Source organism: Aquarana catesbeiana, linkage group LG05, assembly GCF_042186555.1.
Source record: "Aquarana catesbeiana isolate 2022-GZ linkage group LG05, ASM4218655v1, whole genome shotgun sequence".
Lineage (NCBI taxonomy): Eukaryota > Metazoa > Chordata > Amphibia > Anura > Ranidae > Aquarana > Aquarana catesbeiana.
The window spans coordinates 199,148,702-199,173,624 of NC_133328.1; the positions used below are offsets into that span (position 1 = coordinate 199,148,702).

At 42.2% G+C, this 24,923-nt stretch overlaps 1 protein-coding gene across 4 annotated transcripts in view; it reads left to right on the plus strand.

The window, feature by feature from the left end:
- Positions 1-24,923, plus strand: part of NPSR1 (neuropeptide S receptor 1) — an 818,655-nt gene that overhangs the window by 450,096 nt on the left and 343,636 nt on the right. For all 4 annotated transcript variants that reach the window (XM_073630480.1, XM_073630482.1, XM_073630483.1 and 1 more), the window contains exon 3: positions 17,856-17,959. In XM_073630480.1, coding sequence (XP_073486581.1) covers positions 17,856-17,959 — 104 coding nt within the window. The remainder of the gene's footprint in view (positions 1-17,855; positions 17,960-24,923) is intronic.

Sequence of the window (24,923 nt, forward strand, 5' to 3'; positions counted from 1 at the left end):
AAGTTAGTGTAGTAAGACCTCTGCACAGTGTTCAGCTAAAGCTACAAGTTAGTGTAGTGCATCCTGCTCACAGTGTTCAGCTAAAACTACAAGTTAGTGTGGTGCATCCTCCTCACAGTGTTCAGCTAAACCTACAAGTTATTTTTTTGCGAGCTCTGCACAGTGTTCAGCTAAAGCTACCTGTAGAAGGTTGGTGGTGTTTTCATGATCCTATCACTACCACAGGCAGCTAAATAAGCTGCAAGTTATTTTTTTGCGAGCTCTGCACAGTGTTCAGCTAAAGCTACCTGTAGAAGGTTGGTGGTGTTTCCCTGATCCTATCACTACCGTAGGCAGCTAAATAAGATGCAAGTTATTTTTTGGCGAGCTCTGCACAGTGTTCACCTAAAGCTACCTGTAGAAGGTTGGTGGTGTTTTCCTGATCCTATCACTACCGCAGGCAGCTAAAAAAGCTACAAGTTAGTTTTTTGCGAGCTCTCCACAGTGTTCAGCTAAAGCTACCTGTAGAAGGTTGGTGGTGTTCTCATACTACAGGCAGGCAGTTGATTTTACTAGCTGCAGTATCAGTACATATATATATATATCCCAGCTTAGTGCAGCTACAGGCCATTAGTATGTCTGGAAGGCCAAGAAGGAGAGGCAGACAGTCACAAGCCAATAAAAGAGGGCAAGCAGGCTCTGTGTCTAGTGCTGGTCGTGGGGACGGTGCATCCTCATCAGCACGTGGTCGTGGGACACACTTGGCCTTTTTTTCGGCAGCTGGCCGTGTTGAGCCGCAACATGCGGAAGACTTGGTCGAGTGGATGACCAAGCCGTCCTCATCCTCCTCATCCTCTCTCACCCATGCTCAGGGTACTTTCCCTCGGCTCAATGTCATCAGTGACTCCTTCCCTAGCCCCACCATGTCCTCCTGAGGAGTCCCTCGAACTGTTTGACCACAGTGTTGAGTACATGCTCCAGGAGGATGCCCAGCATTTGGAAGGCTCTGATGATGATACTGAGCTCGATGAAGGCAGTAACGTGAGCACGGACAGAGGGGGTGCCCACAAGAAGGACAGCAATCTGGCAGTCATGCTCCCCCTGCTGCAGCATACTGCCAGGTTTGCTCCAGTGATGAGGAGGGAGGGGATGATGAGGTCACTGACTCAACGTGGGTGCCTGATAGGAGAGAGGAGGAGGAGGAGGCGGCACATCACCAACGAGGCAGGATGCCCTCCAGGGGCCAGCCTAAGGGCAGCACACTGACTGCATCACACCCCAAAGCTCCACATGTGCAGGGCGCTGCAGTCTCTGCGCGTTATTCAAAAAGTTCTTTGGTGTGGGCCTTTTTTGAGACGAGTGCATCAGATCGCACCACTGCTATTTGCAACATATGTCTCAAGCGTATCTCGCGTGGCCAAAACATCTCCCGCTTGGGTACCACATGCTTGACCAGACATATGTTGACCTGCCATGCAGTTCGTTGGCAAGCGTATCTAAAAGACCCACACCAAAGAACAAAGAGGACCTCTCCTTGCTCCTCATCAGCTGAGATCTCCAACCCCACTATACCTTCTGTCCTCTCTGAGACCTGCACTGAGAGGAATGAAGGTGTAGAATTAGGTGTGTCACAGCCAAGTACTTGTGGGCAATCTGCTTTCGGTACACCGACGTCAGATTGTACCAGGCAAATTTCCCTGCCCCAGCTGCTGCACCGCCGAAAGAAGTTTGCTCCCAGCCATCCACATGCCCAGCGGTTGAATGCTAGCTTGGCAAAATTGCTAGCACTTCAACTGCTGCCTTTTCAGTTGATAGACTCTGCCCCCTTCCATGAGTTTGTGGAATGTGCGGTTCCTCAGTGGCAGGTACCCAAACACCACTTTTTCTCTTGGAAGGCGATTCCGGCTCTCTACCGGCATGTGGAAGGCAATGTCCATGCCTCGCTGGACAGGGCGGTCAGCGGTAAGGTGCATATTACCGCTGACTCATGGTCCAGCAGGCATGGACAGGGATGTTACCTAAGTTTCACGGCGCATTGGGTGACTCTGCTGGCAGCTGGGAAGGATGCAGGACAAGGTGCAGTAGTGTTGGAGGTTGTTCCGCCACCACGCCTCCAAAATGCCACTACTAATCATTGTGACACACCTCTCTCCTCCACCCCCTCCTCTTCTTCTTCCTCCATGGCCTCTTCCTGTGCTTTGTCCTCGGAACCAGCAGTGCTCTGTAGCCGTTCAAGGGGCTATGCAAGTATGCAGGCCAAAAGATGCCATGTGGTGCTTGAGCTGGTGTGCTTGGGGGACAGGAGCCACATTGGGGCAGAGGTTCTGTCAGCTCTGCAGAGGCAGGTTCAGAGGTGGTTGACGCCACGCCAACTTAAGGCAGCAATGGTGGTTTGCGACAATGGCCCCAACCTCCTCTCTGCCCTCCGACAGGGACAAATGACCCATGTGCCCTGTTTGGCTCACATCCTTAACTTGGTGGTGCAGCGGTTCTTGGGCAGGTACCCGGGCTTACAGGATGTCCTGAGGCAGGCCAGGAAAGTCTGTGTGCATTTCCGACGGTCGTATAATGCCAGTGCTCGGCTGGCAGACCTCCAAAAGGAGTTTAACCTGCCCAACAGCCGCCTAATCTGTGACATGCCCACCAGGTGGAAATCAACGTTGGCCATACTGCAGTGACTGCACACGCAGCAGAGGGCCATCAATGAGTAACTGTGCGACTATGGCACCAGGACAGGGTCAGGGGAGCTTGTTTTTTTTTCCCCACTCCAGTGGGCCATGATCAGGGGTGCATGCACTGTCCTGTCACCATTTGAGGAGGCCACGAGGATGGTGAGCAGTGACAGTGCATGCATCAGTGACACTGTCCCCCTTGTCCACCTGTTGGAGCACACGCTGCGTGGAATAATGGACAGGGCACTTGAGGCAGAACAGAGGCAGGAAGAGGAGGACTTCCTTAGCTCTCAAGGCCCCCTTTATCCAGACAGTGTTCCTGCGTGCCCGCCGATCACACAGGAAGAGGAGGAGGAGAAGGAGGAGGAGGAAGATTGTGTCAGTATGGAGGTGGAGCCTGGCACTCAGCATCAGCAGCAGTCTTTAAGGGATCAGTCCCAAGAAACATATGGACTTGTACGTAGCTGGGAGGAGGTGGCTGTGGACCATGTCATCCTTAGTGACCCAGAGGACTCTGGACCGAATGCCTCAGCAAACCTACGCTGCATGGCCTCCCTGATCCTGCAAAGCCTGCGTAAGGATCCTCGTATTCATGGTATCAAGGAGAAGGACCAATACTGGTTGGCAACCCTCCTTGGTCCACGTTACAAGGGTAAGGTTGCGGACCTTATCTTGCAATTGCAGAGGGAGCAGAGGATGAAACATCTTCGGGAGGCCTTGCAGAAAGGTCTGTGCAACGCGTTCCCAGAGACTGGGAGGTTACAAACTCCTGTTTCTGGACAACGTGTTGCTGAGGCTTCGGTCAATCAAAGAAGGAGCAGTGGAGAAGGTGGCCGTCTGACCGATGCGTTCAGACATTTTTTAGTCCGCAGCCCCAAGGTATAATCGGTTCCAGCAACCATCGCCAGCGTCTGTTTTACATGGTGCAGGAATACCTAGGGGCAAGATCTGACTTGGACACCTTTCCCACCGAAAATCCTCTGGGTTACTGGTCTTGAGGATGGATCACTGGCCAGAGCTTGCACAGTATGCAACTGAGCTACTGGCCTGTCCTGCATCCAGCATTCTTTCGAAACGCACATTCAGTGCTGCTGGAGGCTTTGTAACCGATCACAGGGTGCGTCTGTCCACTGACTCGGTCGATCGACTGACCTTCATAAAAATGAATCAGTCTTGGATCACCACCAGCTACCAAGCACCTGATGCTGATGTAACCAAATAATTTTTTTTGAAATCTCAGATCCCTTCAAAGACTGCCTATGCTGATGCTGAGTGACTATCCTGAGTAATTATCCTCTTCCTCCTCAATGATCACGCTGATAGCTTGTAAGAACATTTTTGGTTCTGGGCGCCACCACCAGTGCCTAAGGCCCAATTTTTCAGCCCCTGTTTAACAGGGGCGTGTAATTACAATTTTTGATGCAATACTTTGCAGCAGGGCTCGTTTCTGCATTCCAACTAGAGTATCTGTGAGGGGTTGCAGGGTTGTGGCACCAGTACCAGTGCCTAAGGCCTAATTTTTCAGCCCCTGTTTAACAGGGGCATGTAATTAAAATTTTTGATGCAATACTTTGCAGCAGGGCTCGTTCCTGCGTTCCAACTAGAGTATCTGTGAGGGGTTGCAGTGTTGTGTCATCAGCACCAGTGCCTAAGGCCTAATTTTTCAGCCCCTGTTCAACAGGGGCATGTAATTACAATTCTTTCCAATTTCGGAAGATGGTTTTATTTATTTATATATATATATATATATATATATATATATATATATAGAGAGAGAGAGAGAGAGAGAGAGAGAGAGAGAGAGAGGGAGAGAGAGAATATTTCTTTCTATTCTGTTCTACTGTTCTATTGTTTTTCTATTCTATTCTTTTCCATTAGAATTTGATTTCATTCTATTTCTATATAACCATTTTCCGAAATTCGAATTTTGTATAGAATGAATTTGAATTCAAATAGAAAAGATCAGAATATAATAGAAAATAATAGAAAAACAATAGAACAGAATAGTAAAAATATTTATATATATATATATATATATATATATATATATATATATATATATATATATATATAAAACCATCTTCCGAAATTCGAATTTCGTATAAAATGAATTTAAATTTGAATAGAAAAGATTAAAATAGAGTAGAAAGAATAGACTAGAAAAACAATAGAACAGAATAGAATAAGATATAATATATATATTATATTTTATTCTGTTCTGTTCTATTGTTTTTCTAGTCTATTCTTTTCTATTATTTTCTATTCAAATTCAAATTCATTCTATACGAAATTCTAATTTTAGAAGCCATCTCCCGAAATTCTAATTTCGCATAGAATTAATTCAAATTCGAATAGAAAAGTTTAGAATAGAATAGAAAAGAATAGCATAGAAAAACAATGGAACAGAATAGAAAAAAAATATAATATATATATATATATATATATATATATATATATATATATATATATAGCCATCTTCCAAAATTGGAATTTGGTACTGAATGAATTCGAATTCGAATAGAAAAGATTAGAATACAATATATTCCAATATATTATATTTTTTTCTATTCTGTTCTATTGTTTTTCTATGCTATTCTTTTATACTTTCTATTCTATCCTAATCTTTTCTATTGAAATTCAATTTAATTCTATACGAATTTCAAATTTCGCAAAATGGTTATATATAGTTTACTTTTTCAAATTCAGTAAATGTTTTTTTCGAATGTGGTAGAATTTTTTCGAATTTGATAGTTTTTTTCGAATGTGGTAGAATTTTTTCGAATTTGATAGTTTTTTTCGAATGTGGTAGAATTTTTTCGAATTTGATAGTTTTTTCCTAATACGGTCAAATTTTTTCGAATGCGGTCGAATTTTTTCAAATTCGAATACAAAACGAAACTAATTCCGAAAACGAATGTAACGAATGCAACGAATTTAACTAAACGAATTTAGTTAAATAGCGAATCGAAACGAAACTAAACTAAACGAATTTTTTCATCCTGCACATGTCTAGATGAAATCTACCCCTAGGAAGGGAAATTCTCTCCTGTAAGAGTTAATATGGGAAAAACATTTCTCCTTTCCACTGATGCTTTCCAATCCTTGTTCCACAAAAAACCCCAAATTTTCAAAAAACATTTGTCATTGGGACAAAAAGTGAGGTGAAATCTTATGAAGAGGAGGACAGACAGCAAAACAAATGTCACAGGGGTGATAACCCTTCCCTATGTTTTCCAAAAAGCTTAAAAAAGATTTTTTGGCTGGAGCTAAACACGTTAAAAATGTACCCGTTCAAAATTACAAACAGATTCTACTTAACAACAAACCTACAGTCCCTGTCTTGTTTGCGCCGCCTGTATACTGCTGTTCAGAGTATATAGGGCCTGGTGGCCCCACACCTTTCCTTATTTTAATTTGGGTGCCAGGTTCCCCTTAATATCCATACAAGACCCAAAGGGCCTGGTAATGGACTAGGGGGTACCCATGCCGTTTGTCTCACTGATTTTCATCCATATTGCCGGGACCCGACATTACATTAAAGCCGCAAGCAGTTTTAAATGACTTTTTTTCCTTTAAAAATGACATTTTGTGCAGGGACTGTTCTAAGCACAGGAAACACGCGCCACTTTACAGGCATACTATAGGCACCCCCCAGGTATGATATTTAAAGGAATATTTCACTTTTTTTTTTTTTTTTACTTTAAGCATCATTAAAATCACTGCTCCCAAAAAAACGGCCGTTTTTAAAAGTTTTTTTTGCATTGATACATGTCCCCTGGGGCAGGACCCGGGTCCCCAAACCCTTTTTAGGACAATAACATGCAAATTAGCCTTTAAAATGAGCACTTTTGATTGTTCGAGTCCCATAGATGTCAATGGGTTTCTAAGGTTCGTGCAAATTTTCGGTCCGTTCGCAGGTTCTGGTGCGAACCGAACCGGGGGGTGTTCGGCTCATCCCTAGTGGAGACGTACGTAGCGCCTCCACCACCGGTTCAATAGCTAAGGCAAATAAGGCTGGAGAGAAAGGACAGCCCTGCCGGGTTCCTCTAGTAAGTTTAAAGGGAGCAGATAGTCCACCCCCCAATCTCACAGATGAAGTGGGGCATTTGTATAAAACCTGGAGCCATTGAATAAACAACAAGGGGAATCCCATTCTGCGCAATGTTTCCCAAAGAAAAGGCCACTCAACGGTATCAAAAGCCTTTTCTATGTCAAGTGACACTATAGTTCTCGAACCTGTGTTGTGGTGCTGGGTATGTATGTTGGTATACAATCTTCTGAGGTTAACATCAGTGGATTTATGGGGCATAAAGCCAGTTTGATCAGAATCAATTACTGATGGTAGTAAGGGATATAGTCGTAGAGCGAGCAGTTTGGTCAAAATTTTAAAGTCGTTATTCAATAACACAATTGGCCGACACGAGGTGCAAGATGTTGGATCTTTAGGGGGTTTGTATATTAAATTCAGATATGCATGATACATTGAGTCAGGCAATTTCCCATCCTTTAAGCATACATTATATAACTGGGCCAACAGGGGTGCCAAGAGGTCTCCATGTGACTTATAAAAGTCAATCGGAAGGCCATTGGGCCCCGGTGCTTTCCCAGTGGGGAAGGATTGAATGGCTCACGCTCCTGATCTGAAAGCCAGCCCAGTGCCAAGGGATCTAATAAGTCCCGCAACTGCTCAGGCTTGAAATCAGAAGACAACGTGTAGGTATACAACGTTTCATAAAAGGTATTGAACGTTTGCAGAATATCCGAGGGGGAAGCTACCGTTTCACCATCAGAGGTCTGTAGGGTGGAGACAAGTGTAAGTGGTTGGTCATTCTGTGCCAATAAGGCCAGCAGGCGACCATTTTTGTCACCCTGTTCAAAAGTTGTCTGTCTGCCCCATGAGCTTCAAGTCGTGTGACCTCTGTCAAGTGCAAATTCAGTTCTCTCTGGGCTGCCATAAGCAAATCAAAGTGAACTGGTGTGGGATCCGAACTGTACATAGAGGTGTGATTTGTTACCGATCGCTGTAGTAGTTGGGTATCTTTTAACTGTTTCTTCTTAATGTGGGCTATAGATGAGATGTATTGTCCCCTTGTATACGCTTTAAATGCGTCCCAGGTGATTTCAGGGGAGGAGGATCCGGTGTTCCGTTCCCAGAAATCAGCTAGCAGGGGGGGTATCATTTCAATTAATTCCGGATGGGAGACCCACTGAGCCTCCAACCTCCACAGTGCAGCACTCTGGGATGCAGGAGAGCGGAGCATCACTACCAACGGGCTGTGATCAGACAATCCACTTGGCAGATAAGATGCCTCTCGCACATCAGCCATTAATGGGAGATTAGAAAAGGCCATATCTATAAGAGATGCAGTTTTGTGGGATGCTGAAAAACACTAATAGAGTCTGTTTGCAGGGTGCTTCCACCTCCAAATCTCCTCCAGGCCTACTGCCTGAGCCCAGATGGAGAGATCTGCGCAATGATGCTTAGGTGGAACAGGTCTGTCCAAGTCTGGGGACATGATAGCATTAAAGTCTCCCATAACCTGAAAGCAAACCATGGACAGCAAAATTCTTGATATATTACACCATATATCAGCAGCATTTAGATTTATCCAAAACCATACACCGAAAAAAGAAAAAAGAGAAAAGAAATTTAGAAACATTTTTCAACCAACCCAGGCACGATGTACCTTTCCTACTATGCCCTATCTCTCTTCCAAAACAGAGGGAGAAGGTTGGGGATAGTTTTCCCCCTAAACAAACAGAACCTTAGAACTGTAGTGGCAACTAGGGATGAGCCAAACACCCCCCCCGGTTCGGTTCGCACCAGAACTTGCAAACAGACCAAAACTTTGCACGAACGTTAGAACCCCATTGAAGTCTATGGGACTTGAACATTCAAAATCAAAAGTGCTCATTTTAAAGGCTAATTTGCATGGTATTGTCCTAAAAAGGGTTTGGGGACCCGGGTCCTGCCCCAGGGCACATGTATCAATGCAAAAAAAAGTTTTAAAAACGGTTGTTTTTTCGGGAGTAGTGATTTTAATAATGCTTAAAGTCAAACAATAAAAGTGTAATATTCCTTTAAATTTCGTACATGGGGGTGTCTATAGTATGCCTGTAAAGGGGTGCATGTTTCCCGTGTTTAGAACAGTCTGACAGCAAAATTACATTTCAAAGGAAAAAAAGTCATTTAAAACTACTCGCGGCTATTAATGAATTGCTGGTCCGACAATACACATAAAAGTTCATTGATAAAAACTGCATGGGATTTCCCCACAGGGGAACCCCGAACCAAAATAAAAAAAAAAAAACTGGCGTGGGGGTCCCCCTAAATTCCGTACCAGGCCCTTCAGGTCTGGTATGGATATTAAGGGGAAGCCCGCGCCAAAATAAAAAAAAAATGACGTAGGGGTCCCCCTCAAAATTCATACCAGACCCTTCAGGTCTGGTATGGATTTTATGGGGAACCCTGCGCCAAAATTAAACAAAAAATTGGCGTGGGGTCCCCCCAAAAATCCATACCAGACCCTTATCCGAGCACGCAACCTGGCAGGCCACAGGAAAAGAGGGGGGATGAGAGAGCGCCCCCCCTCCTGAACTGTACCAGGCCACATGCCCTCAACATTGGGAGGGTGCTTTGGGGTAGCCCACCAAAGCACCTTGTCCCCATGTTGATGAGGACAAGGGCCTCATCCCCACAACCCTTGGCTGGTAGTTGTGGGGGTCTGCGGGCAGGGGGCTTATCGGAATCTGGAAGCCCCCTTTAACAAGGGGACCCCCAGATCCCGCCCCCCCTGTGTGAAATGGTAAGGGGGTACAAAAGTACCCCTACCACTTCACAAAAAAAACTGTCAAAAATGACAAAATGACAAGAGACAGTTTTTGACAATTCCATTATTTTAATGCTTCTTCTTTCTTCTATCTTCCTTCGGTTTCTTCCTCCATCTTCTTCTTCCTCTGATCCTCTGCTTCTTTCTCCGGTGTTCTCATCTAGCATCTCCCTCCGCAGCATCTTCTTCTCTTCATCTTCTTCTCTTCATCTTCTTCTTCTCTTCATCTTCTTTTCGGGCCGCTCCGCATCCATGATTGGATGGGAGGCTCCCGCTGTGTGACGCTTCTCTCTTAATCTTTTTCTCTTCATCTTCTTGTCTTCATCTTCTTTTCGGGACGCTCCGCATACATGATTGGATGGGAGGCTCCCGCTGTGTGATGCTTCTTGCCTTCTGACTGTTAAATAATGGGGGACGCACGGGGACTTGACGGGGACTTCCCTGTGGCATTCTCTGTGACGTCAGAGGGGGCCGAAATCATGGATCCAATCATGGATGCGGAGCGGCCCGAAAAGAAGATGAAGACAAGAAGATAAAGACAAGAAGATGAAGAGAAAAAGATTAAGAGAAAAAGATGAAGAGAGAAGCATCACACAGTGGGAGCCTCCCATCCAATCATGGATGCGGAGCGGCCCGAAAAGAAGATGAAGAGCAGAAGATGAAGATAAGAAGATGAAGAGAAGAAGATGAAGAGAAGAAGATGCTGCGGAGGGACATGCCGGACGAGAACACTGGAGAAAGAAGCAGAGGATCGGAGGAAGAAGAAGATGGAGGAAGAAACCGAAGGAAGATAGAAGAAAGAAGATAGAAGAAAGAAAAAGCATTTAAATAAAGGAATTGTCAAAAACTGTCTCTTGTCATTTTTAACATTTTTGACAGTTTTTTTGTGAAATGGTAGGGGTACTTTTGTACCCCCTTACCATTTCACACAGGGGGGTCGGGATCTGGGGGTCCCCTTGTTAAAGGGGGCTTCCAGATTCCGATAAGCCCCCCGCCCGCAGACCCCCACAACCACCAGCCAAGGGTTGTGGGGATGAGGCCCTTGTCCTCATCAACATGGGGACAAGGTGCTTTGGTGGGCTACCCCAAAGCACCCTCCCAATGTTGAGGGCATGTGGCCTGGTACAGTTCAGGAGGGGGGGTGCTCTCTCGTCCCTTCCTCTTTTCCTGCGGCCTGCCAGGTTGCGTGCTCGGATAAGGGTCTGGTATGGATTTTTGGGGGGAACCCACGCCAATTTTTTTTTTTAATTTCGGTGCGGGGTTCCCCTTAAAATCCATACCAGACCTGAAGGGCCTAGTATGGAATTTAGGGGGACCCCCATGCCAATTTTTTTTTTAATTTTGGTTCGGGGTTCCCCTGTGGGGAAATCCCATGCAGTTTTTATCAATGAACTTTGATGTGTACTGTCGGACCGGCAATTCATTAATAGCCACGAGTAGTTTTAAATGACTTTTTTTCCTTTGAAATGTCATTTTGCTGTCAGACACACGGGAAACATGCGCCCCTTTACAGGCATACTATGGACACCCCCCAGGTACAACATTTAAAGGAATATTACACTTTTATTGTTTGACTTTAAGCATTATTAAAATCACTGCTCCCGAAAAAAATGATCGTTTTTAAAACTTTTTTTTGCATTGATCCATGTCCCCTGGGGCAGGACCCAGGTCCCCAAACACTTTTTTTGACAATACCATGCATATAAGCCTTTAAAATTAAGACTTTTGATTTCTCCCATAGACTTTTAAAGGGTGTTCCGCGGCTTTCGAATTTGCCACGAACACCCCAAATTGTTCGCTGTTCGGCGAACTGGCGAATAGCCAATGTTCGAGTCGAACATGAGTTCGACTCGAACTGAAAGCTCATCCCTAGTGGCAACCTTACCTTGGTGCACTACACTGACACGCCAGTCCAGAATTAGAGGGTAAACCTCAGTCAGCCTCCTGTGACTGGTGAGACTCGAGTAACAAGTAGCCAAGAGTGGGCTATGACCATCCACCAAAGTCCATCAGCAGGGGATGTAAGTGAGAGTGGTGGTCTCCGGATCAATGAAAGGGAGAGGGGGGTCCCAGAAAATAGAGCGTCTGCCTTATACGTGTGAGTAGCTATGCCCGCAGTTCAAGGCAAACAGTCTGGCTCTAATAGATTGCTTCATATCTTCATATGCAAAAAAAAAAAAGGCTGAAAAATGAAAATGAAAATAACAGGAGGGACTGCAGGATTCTAGTATAAGTCACGGATCATCGTTGCTCAAAAATTAAATGAACAGCATATCTGGAACACTTTCAAAACAGGGGGGTTGTCAGTAGTATCCACATGTAAAAGAATATTGCAAATAAAGCAGGCTTCCATATTTGCCATAGATGAATATCACTTACGACCATCCAGCCAGGATAACGCTGCCTCTGGGTCAGTAAAGAAATGTGCCCAATCACCATCGATTACACAAAGCTTGCTCGGATAAAGTAGGTTGAATTTCAGGCCTTGTTCCCGGAGGCGGCATCTGGCTTCAGTAAAAGAGTGACGGCGTTTTATCTCCGGTGAATAGTCGGGGAAAAGCATGATTTTTGGATTGTTGATACGTAGGTCCTGCTTTTCCCTGGAAGCTGCGAGTATCTTGTCCCGGTCCCTGTAGTTTAATAAACGGAGGAGAAAGGGTCTTGGAGGGGCTCCAGGAATCGGTGGAACTGGAGGAACCCTGTGTGGCCTCTCCACTACAAAGGTAGGAGGCGTGGCAGGTAAATCTAGCAGGGAGATGAGGAAGGTTTCTGCAAATTCGGCAGGCCTGGTACCCCCTGCTCATTCAGGAAGGCCTAACACACGGATGTTATTTCTGCAAAGTCTATTTTCAGTGTCTATAGACTTTTCTTGTAAGGCCTTGACCTGTAATTGTAATGCGCGGAGGTCCCGGGAGTCTGATCTGGTGTCATCCTCTAGCTGGGAGATGCGGCCTTCAGCCTCCGTAAACCAGGACCTAAATTTGTCCATGTCATGATGATCAAGCTGACATCCGTGACCAGGTGATCAATTTTAACCATTACTGAGTCATACCTTGCTTTTATGGCCGCCAATAGCTCCGCATGAGAGGCTGCCTGAGCGGCAGTTAGGTCAGAGGGGGTTTGTATGCTGACAGACATCGTGACTGCTGGAAGCCTCATGGGCAAGATGGCGGCCGACGACCGGGTGATTGCCGCGGAGGAAGAACGGACCTAACCCGGAGATGGCGGAGGAGCCCTCGGGGTGCTGTGATTCCTCTTTGACCCCAGGATGCCAGATTGGAGCCGAAAATTAGGAGTTTTTAGCGCTGAAATAAGTGTCAGGATGAAGGTAAGAGCGGAGCTCAGCCTCAGCACGTCTTCTCCCTCTTACATCCGGTCACACCCCCTTCAGAAGCAATATCCTATCTTTGATAAATCTATGGGTTTCCCTTCCCTGTACCCATGATGTCCTAAACCACTTTAGTAACCTATCATACTACAAAGTGAATTTCAACAAGTCGTTAATACTAGATTTGGGGGTGAGCTCTGCCACAAAGAGTAGCTTATCATGCCAGGACCCATATTCACAGGGTGAGAAGCGTATACCATATCTTGGAATTACTCTTACCTCTCAAACTGCTTCCTAGCTTTTTCATATTTTACACCTCTTATTACCAAGTTAGACAGGGATCTCAAGCATCCTACCTAATTTGATCTGTCCTGAGCAGGTAGATTTGCCACCTTTAAGATGATGATATTCCCACAGATGTACCTGTTTAGAACCCTGCCTGCGCCGGTCAATAGCTCATACCTGACATCCTTGTCCAAGTTACTCAGGAAGTATATCTGGAATTACAAGAAGGCAAGATGCTCGCTCTCTTAACTAATTAAACATAGAGCTAGCGGAGTAGGCATGGTGGACATCAAAGATTATTTTTAAATTTTTTAAATTATATATTATTATAATTATTTTAATTTTTTTTTTTAATTATTACATTTTTATTAAATTTGACATATCCATTAAAACCACCTTCATAACATATTTATATTTATCACGAAGAGTCAACACATCTTTATCCATTTCCCGATTCCCCCCCCCCAAAAAAAAAAAAAGGGGGGAAAGTTTCCCTTCTCCCCCCTCCCTCCACGCCTCCTTCCTCCTCCAAATACCTTATATTAAATGTGTTCCCAATTCACCCAAACTAAGAAAGAAGAATAAAAAAAAGAAAAGAATCTAAGAGCCATGTCCATATTACTCTTAACACCCAAAAAAGAAAAAAACAAACAAACAAACACACAAAAAAATAATAATTACGAGGCTTCTATAAGTCATATTCCACCCCTTACCTATCTATAGTAAATATACATGTCATCTTCCTTTAACCATATCTACTCCTTCTACCCCCCATCCTATATATCCACCTTCCTTTACCCTTCCCCCCTATGTGCTTTGTCCCCTCTTCCCATTATTAATCCCACCTTCCTCGACATCAAGTGCATCATTCCTTCCCCCTACCTATATCACCTAGAAAAATGGAAGAAAGAGGGGAGATAGGGAGGTGAAAGGGAGAGAAAAAAAAGCCCTCTCCTCCTCCCCCAAGAGGCGACCGCATCCAAGCCCAGAGACCTTGCAGCTTTATATATTATTACTCTACGTAATCTCCATAGAGCATTGTTCCCAACCTGTCCATATTACCCTATTTTTTTCCTTTCTATCTTTATTTGTATGTACCCATCTTTCAGCCTCCATAATTAAATTGACCTCTCTCTTCCAGTCCAACAGAGTTGGACATCTAGTCTGTTTCCATAGCCTGGGTATTAACAATTTGGCTGCATTCAATAGATGTGGAGTAATACTTTTCTTATATGATCTAATCGACATTGGTGTCCAATGACAGAAAATTTAAGGGCTTTATTTCCATGGGTCGAGAGGACAACCTCTCTACCCATGGAGTGATCTCTTCCCAAAATACCTTAATCTTGGGACAGGACCACCATAGATGGAGATAAGTACCCTTTTGCCCACACCCCCTCCAGCACCTAGCATCTGCGGTCAGGTACATCTGTGCCAGCCTTACTGGAGTCCGATACCACCTAACTAGAAATTTATATGACATCTCCTGAATCCGTGAACTTATAGATGTAGAGTGTGTTCTTAGTGGCGAGAATAGCCCAATTCCCTATTTCATTAGGGAATGGGAAAAAGAACTAAATTATATGTTTACCTCATCACAGGTGAAGAAGTTATTGGAGGCAACACATTATACCTCAATAAACTCTTCGACACATGAAATGTCATAGAATTTTATGGCCAGGTGGTATAGAACACCAACACGATTGGCACAAATATATCAGACATCAAATGATAACTGTTGGAGGGGCTGTGGTCAGAAGGTCACATATCTTCATATATGGTGGGATTGCCCAAGAATTGGATCTTTCTGGGAAGAGGTAGCCCCATGGATAGAAAAGTTATCCAACAAACCTATTGAAGTGTCGCCTCTACATTTTCTACTCCATGGAATGCCGGCTTCTATTAAATCATATAAAAAAAGTGTTATCCCACATTTGCTAAACACAGCAAAAACACTGATACCTAGGCACTGGAAACAGATAACATGTCTTAAACTTCTGGAATGAAAAAGAGAGGTAGAAGTAATAATGGAGGCGGAAAGATGGGTGCATAAAATCAGAAATCAACAGGACAAATTTGAGAATATATGGGCAGATTAGAAGCACTATCCTCGGAGATTGGGAAAGAGTAAAAAAACATTAGAAAGGTGGATATAGGTAGGCATTGTAATAATAGGAGGTAACATTGCCGTGAAGTCTCAGCCCTTGTATAGGTGTACCAGATATTAAGATAATGTATATGGAAATAAATGTAGAGTATTCAATTTGGTGAGAAGGGTGGGTTTTTTTTCTTTTGGGGGAGGGGAGGGGACGGAACAGGAAAGTGGAGAGGGGCAATTTTTTTTTTTTATTCCTTATATGGAATATATATGGACAAAGGCACAAACAAAGTAATGCACTTATAATAGATACACGATTGCACATAAGTTAGGGGTTACGTTCTCTTTTACAGGGGTCTTAAAATGTTTTTTTTTTTTTTGTTTTGTTTTGTTTTTCTTCCCCCGTCATTGATGGTAGGCTTCAAGCACATTTTTGGTATGTAATGCACTTATAATAGATACACAATTGTACATAACTTAGGAAGGGATTATGTTCTCTCTTATAGGGGTCTTAAAATGTTTTTTTTTTGGTTTGTTTTTCTTCTCCCGTCATTGTTGGTAGGTTTCATGCACATTTTTTTTAATAAATTATTTATTTATTTATTTATTTATTTTGGATTGTGCCCCTCTTTTGCCTCCGCTTCCTCCCCTTCCCTCTCCCGTATCCTCCTCCCTTTTTTAAATTTTTTTTTATTTTATTGTTTGGATGAGGTGGGGATGGTGGGTTCTAAATATTGTATAGATGGGTTTATTAGATAAATTATATAATTGAGCATTAAGTGATTTAAGGTAGAAGAGCAAAGATAAAAGTGTATATATACAGGCTACTCTTTAATTTTTTTTCTTTGTTTTACATATCTTTTTGCACAGTATTGTATGGTTTGTCCTAAATGTAAAAAAAAGAATGAAAATTGAATTATAAAAAAAATAAATACACAATCATGTTATCCAGTGATGCAGACCCATGTCAATCACAATGAACAGCACCCATCAACCTGTCAAAGAAAACAAAACGCTTAGACAATCTGATTCCAATGACTGCTCGCCCATGAATGACAGTTCCAGTGAATGACAACAATGGAGTCTCCCAGGTGATATCATTGACCGAATATTGTCATGTCCATTTTGGGTCAATGACATCACCCAGGAGACCCATCCTCTTGTTTATACTTAGCTGTCATCCGCCAGAGCTGTCATACATGGTCAAGCAGTCATTGGGCTCAGATTTAAGGATGATGGTGATCAGTTTTTTTTCTGCAGGTCAGAGGGAATCAGTCATTATGATTTGCATTGATCTGCAAAACAGGATTGATGATAAAAATACATCATGGAACTTTCTTTTTTGATTAAAGGACATGTCAAAAACTGTGTATGCTTTTATTTATTTATTTTCAATGAGTAGGGGCACTGTATTTCCATTACTCATTCCCATAGGGCATGGTCCAGTATCTAGGTGCCAGATTTTGATAAGCTTCTGGTCACAGACCCCCACAACCATCAAGCCAGGGTTGTGGGGAGAGGCTCTTATCCTCATCAACATGGGGACTATGTGCTTTACTATGGGGATCCCCCTGGCGAGGTTTCCGCTCATTTTGAAGACAGGTTGCCTAGTATTTCAGGAAGGGGCCACACACTTTCTCCCCTTTCCTGACCTTCCAGGCTGCATGTTCGGATAAGCACCTGGTGTAGATTTTTTATCTTGATATTTATGTGGCGTTCCAACCATTCACTGAGAAAGCTGCCATATAAAGTAGCTTCAGAAAAGTCACTTCTATATATGATATTCCTAGAAACTTGTGGTATATCATTAGTAGAGAAAAACTAGTTAGTTTATCCTTCATAGAATATTGAAAATAAGGTTGGAATTTATTCAGTCTCCAAAGAAATGGCTTTCATCTGGTAACAGGAGAGGAGAGATCAGTTTGAAACATTTGATGGTCTGACCCTGCACAGGGACACATTTGAGATTTTTAAAAATTAGTCTGCAATGAGGAGCTTAAAAGCATATAATCAATCCATGAGGAAAAATGAGTAATCGAGGAACGGAATGTATATGACGAGGTTGAGGTTTTACCTGCCTCCTTGGATTGTTGCAAGTGATGTTTTTTTAAAGCCTTAGTAATGGCTGGGGATTGTTGAATAGATCCCGCCCTTTAGGAGAAGCAGTCCATAATAGGCTGAACTATAGGGTTAAAATTCTCTGAAACTATAAGCTGGTGATTTGGGTACTTCTCTAGTTTAAAAATAATATTAGTTACAAAAACGTATTGGTTAGTAGGAATAAGTTCTTGGTTTGACTGGAACACAGGTTTGGACTGAACTTTGCTATGTTCGTATGTCCAAATGTTGGATTTTTAGCTCATTTGAATATCATATTCAGTAGTGACTTTCTAAAGCTATTATGCCTGATGGCTTCCTCAGTTAATATTTGTTATGGAAGCACCAGGTGAGTGTAATTGTGTGATGCACTTGGGTTGAGGTGAAGACACTGACATGAATAAAAGGAAGTATCTTTTTTTGTGCTACAGAAGATCTATTGACAGATGTGACAATTTCTGAAGATGGGCTGAATTATGTTACAATATTATTGTCAAACTGTTGTTCAGTTTATATTTTACTAGCAATAAATGTATTATTATTTTTTTTTGTTTTTTGTATTCAAGATGGCCTCACAGGAATTATAAGTATCATGACTGATATAATATGGAGATATACTGGCAATTTCATGGCTCCCGATATTGTGTGCAGGGTTGTGAGGTATTTGCAGGTGAGTGGAATAAATAAATATTGTAAAAACTCTTATTTATATTATTTTGGTACAAATATAGAGCCCAGGGTAAAGCTTGTCCCAGATATTAAACAGCAGTTAGAAAATATATGCAAATCCCAACTGCTAGTTAGTATTGTAGGAAGCTGTGTAAAAGGCAAAGAACACAAAGCTTGGCGCAAAGTTGGAAAGTTTGACCTTTGGGACCAGGCTTCATAAATTTTCTGATAAACATTTGCCTTCTTCCATCATCCTTTCCTTGGATCGCAATAAGAAAAAGAAAACCTTAAAAATGGAACCCGGCCTTTAAGCCCCTTTCCCCCCTTTCCCCACACATTATGGTTTATGGGATAGAAGTGTTTTTTTTTTTTAAACTACCCATGTCATTAGAGAAATATGGAATCTGCCTCATTTTTAAAAGGATGTCTATCTTGATTGTAGAAGGAATGTCAGAACAATATTTATACTTTTTCTGGCTCAGAAAGTAAAACCTGCCCCCAATTACTCCTCCTCTTGCTTTCGAGGCTGTACTGAACCTGGATCACATTTTCATATTTGGTGGACCTGTCCAATTATCAAAAGATTTTGGGAAAACATATTCCGCATGATCTCAACATTATTTGCAGTGTCCATCCTTCCTGATCCCTTGATTGCGCTTTTGAATTTAAAACCGACAATTCTCTCTAACAATCAGTTCAAGCTAATGCTGCAGGATACTACAGCCGCGAAACAAACAATCGCTAAAGCCTGGAAAACTCGTACCCTGATATTAACTGAAACTAATTATAGAATTAATCAAGCCATGGTTCATGCCAAAACAGAGGCTGTAACGCATGACAAAATTCCTAAATTCAAGAATATATGGCTTCCTTGGACGACACATTTCCTGCCTTCTAATTTCGATGCAACCTTATTGATGCCTTGGTAAATTTCTCATGCATTTTCATTTTCTCATATTTAATATATGGTTGAAAACATGCCTTACCTCGGAGATCCCTTCCCTTTCATTTCCTTTCCTTTCTCCTCTTTCCTTTCTTTTCTAACCCTTTCGCTATCCTACCTTTCTTTTTCCTTTCTTATACTCCTTGCTCTTCATCGGGTTCATATAGCGTCACTTTTAATTACATTTCATGTTTCTATGACGTTATTAACAATTGGAACTTCCTCTTACTTGAAATATGAGAGCGACAATTCCTTAATGCTTCTTTTATTTAAAACTTTAGATATTCTCAAATTATAATTTTATTGAGATTCCATTATTCTATCATAGTCTATGTTTAGACATTTTTGCTTTCTTAACACTATAGGAAATGTCTCTCTGAGTTGACAATTTTTTGTTTAAAGTAAGAGACAGCTTTATCTTTTGTCATATTATAATGTTATACTGTACCTTACTATTGTATATTCCTGTATTGCTTTTGAACCTGTTCCCTGACTTATAAAACTTCAATAAACAAATTTGACAAAAAAGAAAGTAAAACCTGTAAGTAAGGCAACTGGGCAACTACCCTGTTTCCCCGAAAACAAGACCTAGCATGATTGTCGGTGATGGCTGCAATATAAGCCCTACCCCCCAAATAAGCCGTACCCTGTTTCCCCGAAAATAAGTCCTACCCTGAAAATAAGACCTACAAGGACTTTAACTAGGGCTTATTTGGGGGGTAGGGCTTATATTGCAGCCATCACCGACAATCACGCTAGCATTTACAGTAAAAAAGCATTGTCATCAATGCAGCATGACAGCCTTTTTATTCTTTTTATGACAGGCGTACTTAAAAGTACATTTACAAAGACTTACTGATACCCATACAAATATTGCCTTGGATTTAGACATGCTTCCAGGCCTATTCACAGCTGGATATGGTTTATAGGCCCTGACTATCTGGATGATAACAATACATTGATATTTTAAGTATTTCTAAAGCCAAAAGTAAAAATGGTATAAGGACTGGTATAATGCTTGTTTGTTGCATTATACCAGTCCTTAGATGTGGTAGTTGCATTAGGTTTATTCTTTCTACATTGTTTTCGATCTGGTGATCCCTTCCACCCTTCCTCTTCTTTTCACTCTACTGTATCTATGAAGGAGTAGTATTGTAACTCTAGGACAAGAAGTGTGTTTAGACTGCAGAACACATTCCCCTCTACATATCGTCATAGCAAAGGGGGAAGTGTCTTAAACTCACAGAGATAACTTGTACAGCACAAATTCAGCAAGTAACACTTTCAGTGGTGTTTTTAATAGACCACAGAGCAAAAACAATAATAATTGACAGGGATTATTTACACTTTAAGTAAACACCTTAACTTGGTTTATGAGATTAATCAAAATCATATAGGAAGAATCAAATGCACTGTGTTTTGTACCTACTGGAGTGGGTCATATTGAAGGGTCTAAAAGTGGAAGGAGACTAAATATACCATACCAGCTTACAAGTAACAGTAACTAAATCAGGAATGCCATTACCTAGGTATAAGGGAAATATGGGGTTCACAAAGCTAGCCAACGGATACAAGATTATAGGATACCCAGGTACCAGATTCAGACCACCAGATAGGTATGTGCAAGCAGTACTTTTACCACTGAATGCAAGTATGCTTTTTTTAACGTAAGTACACATGTAGCGCAAGTATTATCTCTAACATTTCTGGTCAGCCCTATTATCAACTCTTCCCTCATCTTAAAAATCATAATTAAAGTAGGACAAAGAACCTGCAATGAAGAATCTAGAGTTTTTTTTTGTCAAAAAGACATCTGAAGTATCTTTGGCAAAAAACCTTTTTTTTGCTGCTTACATCTAATGGTGCTTGTCTAGAATAGAGCCTAGTTATGAAAACAATGTAATTTCTGCATGCATGAGCAGCAGTTGCATCGTCAATATCCATCCAATGGCCAAAAAGGGGCATCACAGGACCCAAAAGAAGCAGCAGTGAAGATAATGATGGCATCAGACAGAGAGGAAATAGAGGCATGGACCTGTCATCACTGGAGAAGGGCATAGTTGAAGATAAGTGTGCATAAAGCACTGCGTAAATTGACGACTATATATTAATATGTACCTTAAATAATAATAATAATAAAAATAATGTTTACGTATACTGTACCTTTCACCACAGCCAGTTTGTTTTGTTCTACTTTAACTTACACCCTAAAGTTAACCCTTAACCTATTCATTTATAATTAAAATTAATAAGCCTAGGGGGCGTGGCTTGGCAGTGGATGAAGCCAGACACATGGGTTTCTAGCTCCGCTGTACATCTGTACATTCATCCTGAGGGCTCAGACCCCATGTCTTTTCCTGTAACCTAGATTGCAAGGAGAGACTCTCCAGTGCACAGGCTACATTGAGATACCTTTTTACAGCATGTTCCGTTATGTCTAAATGCGGCTTCAACACCCAGCCGACCCCAGATCCAGCAAGCCAAGATGGCGGCTCCTCCAGGTGGCAAGCCAAAGAAAAATACAGAGAGGTGTCCTCCAAGTTCTTTGTTAAGCCTGCAGTGAGAGACTCACCCACACCACTCAGCCTTCAGGGGACCGCAGTGGCAGTCAATCGGATGCGGATGACACAGCGCGTTTAGATGACCAGACTGCCACCCTGTTGGACAGGGACACAGTTAATGTCCTTGTTGACACCTTAGCTGCACGGCCTGTTTAGTTTCCGGACCAGGATGGGCCAGAACCTACCCCGAGAGATACAGTATATTATTCGCGGTCACCTTATGCAAAACCTTAATCACTGAACTAACATTAGAGATTAAAGGGGTGAAAAAAGAACTCTACTTTATCTGTCATAATATGCAAAAACTGGGTGACTTATGGTGGCCCTGGAAGGGCGCCTGAGTACCCTGGAAGTGCATCAACAATCCATGTCTGCCAAACATGCCGCCCGGATGAATGATATGGAGAATAGGCTCAGCAGAAATAAAGTAAGAGCCATTGGCATCCCTGAAAAAAAAAATTCTGTTACCTTTATTGAGAATTGGCTGATTACAATATTTGGGAAAGGCTCCTTTTCACCCATGTTCTCAATGGAAAGGGCTCACAGGGTACCTCCAGGACCCCTGCCTCCAGGCCATCCCTCCAGGTCATTTTTGTTTAAGATACTTAATTACAAAGATAGTGATGTTATCCTTTCTAAGGCAAGGTTTCTGGGGGTTGCCTTGGTGATTGACAATTATAAGGTTTTGCCATTCCCAGACTTTTCTGCAGAGGTCCAAAAACAACGCCCCCAGTTTACTGAGGTAAAAAAGCGCCTCAGAGCACTAGATCACCAGTATGCTATGCTCTATCTGGCACCCCTACGTGTTGTGGCAAAAGGCTAGGTCCACTTCTTTGAAAAGCCCTCCCTGGCATTGCAATAGTCAGATAGAGAAGATCGTTCTCTCTGGGAAGAAGTGACCAAACGTTGCCAGACAACCTAATCCTACTTGCCAAGCTCCAGTTACTTCTTGTCATACTGAAGTTGCCCACGACTCTCCTTGTCAGGCAGATGTCCCTGAGCACCTTGTAACTTGATTACCTTATTGTTACCACTTCTTCAGTGCCAAAACTGCAAAAACTGGTTTACCTGTGCAGGCCTGTTTCGTCAGCCCCCCAATTTCTAGTCTCACGTGGAAAAATACCCTTTTTTGTTGTACTACTGAACTGGTGAACCCTGTTGGTTCACATGTTGCTCCTTGTTCGTCATTCTGCTACTATCCCAGACACAGTCTGGCCACCAGCTGACTCATCTCATGGAGGTACGAGACCCTTTAGGGTCACAAATCGTATATTCACACTGGCCCATCTATGCTTCATTCTTATGCCTGCATACCTCAGGTGACTGGTTGTGGACTTATGTATTGCTGCATTGCCTGTCATGTTATTTGCCTTTGACCTTACTATGCCTAAGTCTCATGGATTAGCTGGAATGTGAGAGGGTTGAGTACTGGTGTGAAAAGGTTGGCAGTCTTACATATGGCCAACGCGTGGGTTCCTCTGTGATCTGTTTGCAGGAAACTCCTTACCACCTAATTATTCATCATACTTTTCTACGGGTTTATTTAGCCATCACTTGCACTTTACATACTCGTCATACTCTAGGGGTGCTAGTACATTGGTCCCTTGCAATATCCCATTCTCATGTGCACTTTCTGTTATTGATCCACATGGTCGTTGTATTTTCCTACTCTGTAATCTGGAGGGACTGGAATGCATAGTGGCTAATATATATACCTATATTTATAACAAAAGATGCAGCGCTAATTAAACATAAATATATGAATGTGACTATACATAAAAAATATGTGAAAATATACCAAAGTGAAAAAAAGAAAAAAGTAAAAAAAAGAAAAACTAAAGCAAGGTCCCATCAAGAAACAAGTCCATAAATACTTAAAAAACAGCGTCCATCTAGATGAGCAAAGTTAATTGCAGAAAGAAAATCGTGACAAGGTCTTCCATACAAACAAAAGTGCTTCCAGATCACCACCAAAGGTGTATAGATAACCTGCTTACCAGAAAGCGATGACCACCATAGCAGTCTCGCCCAGCATTAGGGAAGTATGGTCTCCCTCAACCCTTTATGGAAAATCCAAGACTTCCGCTGCTGCTATGAGTACTCAAAAACACAAAGCAAAAAGAACTCCCATGGTGTAGTATGTTTGATAGTAAAATTTATTGAAAAATAAGTATTGCACTTACAAGAAAGAAGTCATCTATCAGCAAAAATGGGTAGTGTGGATAAAAGCCAGAGTTGCAATACAACCATCGGTCTCCCTCTACTTCCTATGTCGTATGACCATCCACCATCTTGGAAGGAACGAGCGTGATGACGTCATGACATCGTGATGACGTTGTTGCAATACAACCATCGGTCTCCCTCTACTTCCTATGTTGTATGCCCATCCACCATCTCAGAAAGAACGAGTGTGATGACGTCACCGTCACCGTCAGAGGCTCCACCATTGAGTGGAGCCTCCGACGGTGACGTCATCACGCTCGTTCCTTCCGAGATGGTGGATGGGCATACGACATAGGAAGTAGAGGGAAACCAATTGTTGTATCGCAACTCCAACTTTTATCAACACTACCCGTTTTTGCTGATAGATGACTTCTTTCTTGTAAGTGCAATACATATTTTTCATTAAATTTCACTTTCAAACATACTGCACCATGGGAGTTCTTTTTGCTTTGTGTTTGTCATGATTTTCCTTCTGCAATTAACTTTGCTCATCTAGATGGACACTGTTTTTTAAGTATTTATGGACTTGTTTCTTGATGGGACCTTGCTTTAGTTTTTCTTTTTTTTTAATTTTTTTTCACTTTGGTATATTTTCACATGTTTTTTATGTATATTCACATTCATATATTTATGTTTAATTAGTGCTGTCTCTTTTGTTGGATATTTGCATTTTTGAAGTTTCTGTACTGGACTTTTTGATGCCAGCAGTTTACTTTCATTTTTTGGTTATAGCGCAGCATTAGCCCTAGGGCTTTACACATATAATATATATACCTCCCTCCTCCCTTCTCTTCAGAAGCCCTCAAGATCTTTGCCAGTTTTCTAGCTCATTATTCAAACATCCCTGCAATTATTGTAGGGGATTTTAATCATTTCATTGATGCGGGGATAGATAAATATAACTACTAACTTGTCCAGTTTTATCTGTATTAACAGGGATTCAGGGATTCCCAAAAAAAAAAAAAAAAAAGAAAAAAAAACAGGGATTCAGTGGATTCTGGTATGCTCTGTGATGCCTTAAAGGTCTTTTTGAGGGGCCAATTTATTAAGATAAGATAAGATAAATACTTTATTGTTATTGTAATGCAAATTACAATGAAATTCTATAAAAGCTTCACACATACAGTATGTAAACTTGTAACATCCTCAACATACACACATGTAAACAATTTTACCCCCATATAAACAAGCTAAAAGGAACCCCCCCGCTGCAGCAGCACTTACAGTAAGATACTATT